The 5,679-nt window shown below is 50.9% G+C and overlaps 1 protein-coding gene across 1 annotated transcript; it reads left to right on the top strand.

Annotated features, from left to right (window-relative positions):
* Positions 1-251: 251 nt before the first annotated feature.
* Positions 252-5,485, top strand: LOC117441899 (piezo-type mechanosensitive ion channel component 2-like; the record flags this gene model as incomplete). Its single annotated transcript, XM_071202301.1, has 11 exons — positions 252-287; positions 408-593; positions 673-1,226; positions 1,583-1,777; positions 1,885-1,986; positions 2,198-2,354; positions 2,425-2,607; positions 3,999-4,167; positions 4,542-4,641; positions 5,247-5,328; positions 5,449-5,485. Coding segments are annotated over exons 1-11 (1,801 nt in total), but the record flags the coding sequence as incomplete, so codon positions are not given.
* Positions 5,486-5,679: the final 194 nt, after the last annotated feature.

The raw sequence follows: 5,679 nt of genomic DNA on the forward strand, positions 1-5,679 counted from the left end.
CCCTAAGTTCCCAGAGTCCTAAGTTCCCAGTTTTCTAAGTTCCCAGGGTCCTAAGTTCCCAGTTTTCTAAGTTCCCAGGGTCCTAAGTTCCCAGAGTCCTAAGTTCCCAGTTCTCTAAGTTCCCAGGATCATCCAAAACTTGCCTTTCCATATTCTCCAACACATCATTTCCACTACAGCTAGAACCAGAACCTGATGTTCTTGTAGTGTTCAAACCTTACCCCAAACTCTGGTGAACAGGTCTGAGGACTATGTTCCACACCGTCCCTACCTCACCTTCAGACACGGTGCTGTGCCTGTTTTCCTACATGTTGTGGTTCTCCTACATGTTGTGGTTTTCCTTCATGTTGTGGTTCTCTGATTCTCCCTACATGTTGTGGTTCTCCTACATGTTGTGGTTCTGTCAGGTTCTGTTCTCTGTTTCAGACACAGTGCTACGCCGGTTCTCCTACACGATGCGGTTCTGTTGGGTTCTGCTGTCTGCGCTTCTGGACTCTCTGACTGCCTGGCTCAGAGGTCTGTGTCAGGAACACATCGACATCTCAACAGTTCTGCGCATCGAGCACTGCATGCTAACACAGCAGGCTAAACAGGTAAAGGACTACAGAAGGACCCACCACAAAGATGGAGGCTCAAATCACAGCTGAGAACCTGTTCTGTTTGTTCCTTCAGGGGAATGTTCCCACTAGAGACGCGATCCATAATTACTACCAGAGACAGATCCTGAAGGCCTCCAGAGAATCCGGCCTGAACTACAGTTCCCATGAGGCAGAGGGGCAGACCTCAGCAGAGAGAGGACCAGAGGAGGTGAGTCCTCCGGATACGAATGAAGAAGAACCAGGACCAGGTGGAGAGCGCCCAGAACCAGGACTAGGTGGAGAGTGTCCAGAACCAGGACCAGGAGGAGATGGTCCAGAACCAGGACCAGTTGGAGAGGGTCCGGAACCAGAACCAGGTGGAGATGGTCCAGAACCAGGACCAGCTGGAGAGGGTCCAGAACCAGGACCAGGTGGAGTTGGTCCAGAACCAGGACCAGGAGGAGATGGTCCCTGCTCAGGAGCTGAACCAGATACAGAAGAGGATACAGCAGTGGAGGTTCAATATGAAGATTGCCCAGAATGCCTCCTGATCAGAACCCGGAGACCCAGACTGTCCCGGATGGAGAGGGTCCGATCTTCATCCTCCTCCTCGTCTTCAGACCAGGACCGGATGAGTCCGGCTTACAGGTCGGTCCGTCTTCCAATAGATGTTTATCCAAGTTTCCTCCAGCACAGGTTAGCTCTGAGTGTTAGCATGCTAATGTAAACACAGACCACATTACTTCCAGAACACGTCTCATTGTTTCTGATTGGCCCGTGGGGCTAAAGCCCGCCCACATTTTAGTAATGTCGTCATGACGCAGCAAATCTGGATCAGCTCCATTGTTCCCCCGTTTTTAGAGATGTGGATACAGATGAAAAGAGAGAGGGGTTTATTTCCTGACACTTGGTGAGTCTCCTGACACACGGGGGACACACGGGGGACACACCGGGGACACATGGTGATGTAGAAATGACCTTTAAATCTGTTTCTTTCTGAACAGTTTCGAGGAACCAAAACCCCCCTCCCCCTCCCCCTCCTCCCTCTTCCTCCCCCCCTCATACAGCCTGGCTCTGGGATTGGACCTGCAGGAGGGGGAGGGTTTTGGGGAGAGGAGTGACTTCCTGTCTGACTCCACTTCCTGTCCGGCGGCGTCTCGGGCTCAGGATCTGACGGCCAGCGATCTGCTGAGGAGCAGGTGAGTTCAGATCAGGTCAGATAACATAATGGGTCAGAACCAGAGATCTGAACATCAGGAGCAGAAACAAACCCAACAGGTAAAAACTGATCCACTTCCTGTTCCAGGACCTTCTACGACGAGCAGCTGGAGGCGTCGGACAGATTCTACGCAGACCAGCACCAGCTGCTGCAGATCTGCTACGCTCTGTACAACATCCTGGCCGCCAGGTGAGCTCTGAAGCCTAACTTTAAGGACCTAATGATTCTAATCAGGGCTATAAGAGTGTTCGTACTACTGGGTAGTTTTTACAGACGTCTCTTTCTCAATGTTAGTCAATGGGAGAAAGTCTTTCTGTCCCAGTGACGTCACGGACCGCTAGGAATATTTTTGGTCAGAGTCCAGTAGATACCCAGGTGACTCTGGTTCTGGTTCCTACAGGTCTGAGACGGTGTGCTTCCTGGTGATCGTGCTGAACCACATGGTGTCCGCCAGCTGCCTGACTCTGGTCCTGCCGGTGCTGGTGTTCCTCTGGGCCACGCTGTCCGTCCCCAGGCCCAGCAAGACCTTCTGGATGACAGCCATCATCTACACCGAGGTTCACTCTCTATTAACCCTTATTATCCTTCTTCCAGAAGCTCAGTGTCTCACCTCCCGTCTGTCCTCAGGTCACCATCGTCATCAAGTACTTCTTCCAGTTCGGGTTCTTCCCCTTCAACAAGAAGCTGGAGGTGGACCGCTCCAAACCCTTCCACCCCCCCAACATCCTGGGGGTGGAGAAGAAGGAGGCGTACGTCCTGTACGACCTGCTGCAGCTGCTAGCTCTGTTCTACCACCGCGCTATCCTCAAGGTAACATGCTAACAGGCTAACTATAGGTAAACATGCTAACAGGCTAACACAAGGTAAACAAGCTAGCTCAATGCTAACAGGCTAACTCAAGGTAAACATGCTAACAGACTAACACAAGGTAAACAAGCTAGCTCAATGCTAACAGGCTAACTATAGGTAAACATGCTAACAGGCTAACACAAGGTAAACAAGCTAGCTCAATGCTAACAGGCTAACTCAAGGTAAACATGCTAACAGACTAACACAAGGTAAACAAGCTAACTCAATGCTAACAGGCTAACTCAAGGTAAACATGCTTACTCACTGAACCTGGACAGACTGAACCACCTGGACAGACTGAACCACCTGGACAGACTGAACCACCTGGACAGACTGAACCACCTGGACAGACTGAACCACCTGGACAGACTAAACCACCTACAGACTGAACCTGGACAGACTGAACCACCTGGACAGACTGAACCACCTGGACAGACTGAACCACCTGGACAGACTGAACCACCTGGACAGACTAAACCACCTACAGACTGAACCTGGACAGACTGAACCACCTGGACAGACTGAACCACCTGGACAGACTAAACCTGGACAGACTGAACCACCTGGACAGACTGAACCACCTGGACAGACTGAACCACCTGGACAGACTAAACCACCTACAGACTGAACCTGGACAGACTGAACCTGGACAGACTGAACCACCTGGACAGACTGAACCACCTGGGCAGACTAAACCTGGGCAGACTAAACCACCTACAGACTGAACCTGGACAGACTGAACCACCTGGACAGACTGAACCACCTGGACAGACTAAACCACCTACAGACTGAACCTGGACAGACTGAACCTGGACAGACTGAACCACCTGGACAGACTGAACCACCTGGACAGACTGAACCACCTGGACAGACTAAACCTGGACAGACTGAACCACCTGGACAGACTGAACCACCTGGACAGACTGAACCACCTACAGACTGAACCTGGACAGACTGAACCTGGACAGACTAAACCTGGACAGACTGAACCACCTGGACAGACTGAACCACCTACAGACTGAACCTGGACAGACTGAACCTGGACAGACTGAACCTGGACAGACTAAACCTGGACAGACTGAACCACCTGGACAGACTGAACCACCTGGACAGACTGAACCTGGACAGACTGAACCTGGACAGACTGAACCACCTGGATAGACTGAACCACCTGGACAGACTAAACCACCTGGACAGACTAAACCTGGACAGACTGAACCTGGACAGACTGAACCACCTGGACAGACTGAACCACCTGGACAGACTGAACCACCTGGACAGACTGAACCTGGACAGACTGAACCTGGACAGACTCACAGTTATTAAGGTGTTTCCTCCCTCTTCCTCCTCAGTGTCACGGGCTGTGGGACCAGACTGTTACCACGGAGACGGAGACTCTCCATCCCAGTGTCTCTCAGCTGGACTCTGGTTCTGCGTCCATCGATCCATCCGCCCCGGTCCTGCGGAGACGAGTCCGGAGACGGACCAGGTCCAGCTCCACCCAGCTGAGGTCTCCTGCAGGTACATTCAGAATCAGAGTTAGGTTTATCACCAGGTAGGTTTACACGTACGAGGAATTTGACTTGGTGCTACATTAAAAATAACATTACAAAATATTAGAAATAATTAAAAATATAGTAAAATATAGCAGTATTTACATAGAAATAAAAGTAATCAAATATGGATTAAAATTCAGTAGTAATACAAACAAGAAAACAGTTATTGTGTGCATTAATGTACTTCATAAAGTCTATGATGTGGCTGTGGGTCAGTGTCAGTGGGGGTAGAATCTAACCTGTTGCATAAAGCTCTCCTGCAGGTAGAATCTAACGCACCTACAGACTCAAGCTCTGGTCTCTTGTCCCCTGTAACCCTGTCCCTCCGTCTGTCTCCAGGCAGTCTGAGCTCCAAAGTCCTGCAGCCCAGCAGAGTGGATTTGCTTCTGGAGAAACTTAGAGAACTGTCCATCAGAGCCAAGAAGCACTCCGTTAGCCGGTACGCTAACACTGAAGCTAACACTGAAGCTAACACTGAAGCTAACACTGAGGCTAACACTGAAGCTAACACTGAGGCTAACACTGAAGCTAACACTGAGGCTAACACTGAGGCTAACACTGAGGCTAACACTGAAGCTAACACTGAGGCTAACACTGAGGCTAACACTGAAGCTAACACTGAGGCTAACACTGAAGCTAACACTGAGGCTAACACTGAAGCTAACACTGAGGCTAACACTGAAGCTAACACTGAGGCTAACACTGAGGCTAACACTGAAGCTAACACTGAAGCTAACACTGAGGCTAACACTGAGGCTAACACTGAAGCTAACACTGAGGCTAACACTGAAGCTAACACTGAGGCTAACACTGAGGCTAACACTGAAGCTAACACTGAGGCTAACACTGAGGCTAACACTGAAGCTAACACTGAGGCTAACACTGAAGCTAACACTGAAGCTAACACTGAAGCTAACACTGAGGCTAACACTGAGGCTAACACTGAAGCTAACACTGAGGCTAACACTGAAGCTAACACTGAGGCTAACACTGAGGCTAACACTGAAGCTAACACTGAAGCTAACACCTGTCCTCCCCCCTCAGGTGTATGTCCCTCTCTGAATACCTGTCCTCCCCCCTCGGGTGTATGTCCCTCTCTCTGAACACCTGTCCTCCCCCCTCAGGTGTATGTCCCTCTCTGAATACCTGTCCTCCCCCCTCGGGTGTATGTCCCTCTCTCTGAATACCTGTCCTCCCCCCTCGGGTGTATGTCCCTCTCTCTGAACTCCTGTCCCTCCTCCCTCAGGTGTATGTCCCTGAACACCTGTCCTCCTCCCTCAGGTGTATGTCCCTCTCTCTGAACACCTGTCCTCCTCCCTCAGGTGTATGTCCCTCTCTCTGAACACCTGTCCTCCTCCCTCAGGTGTATGTCCCTCTCTCTGAACACCTGTCCTCCCCCCTCAGGTGTATGTCCCTCTCTCTGAACACCTGTCCTCCCCCCTCAGGTGTATGTCCCTCTCTCTGAATACCTGTCCTC

This window comes from Pseudochaenichthys georgianus, unplaced genomic scaffold (genome assembly GCF_902827115.2).
Source record: "Pseudochaenichthys georgianus unplaced genomic scaffold, fPseGeo1.2 scaffold_2125_arrow_ctg1, whole genome shotgun sequence".
In the NCBI taxonomy this organism is placed as follows: domain Eukaryota; kingdom Metazoa; phylum Chordata; class Actinopteri; order Perciformes; family Channichthyidae; genus Pseudochaenichthys; species Pseudochaenichthys georgianus.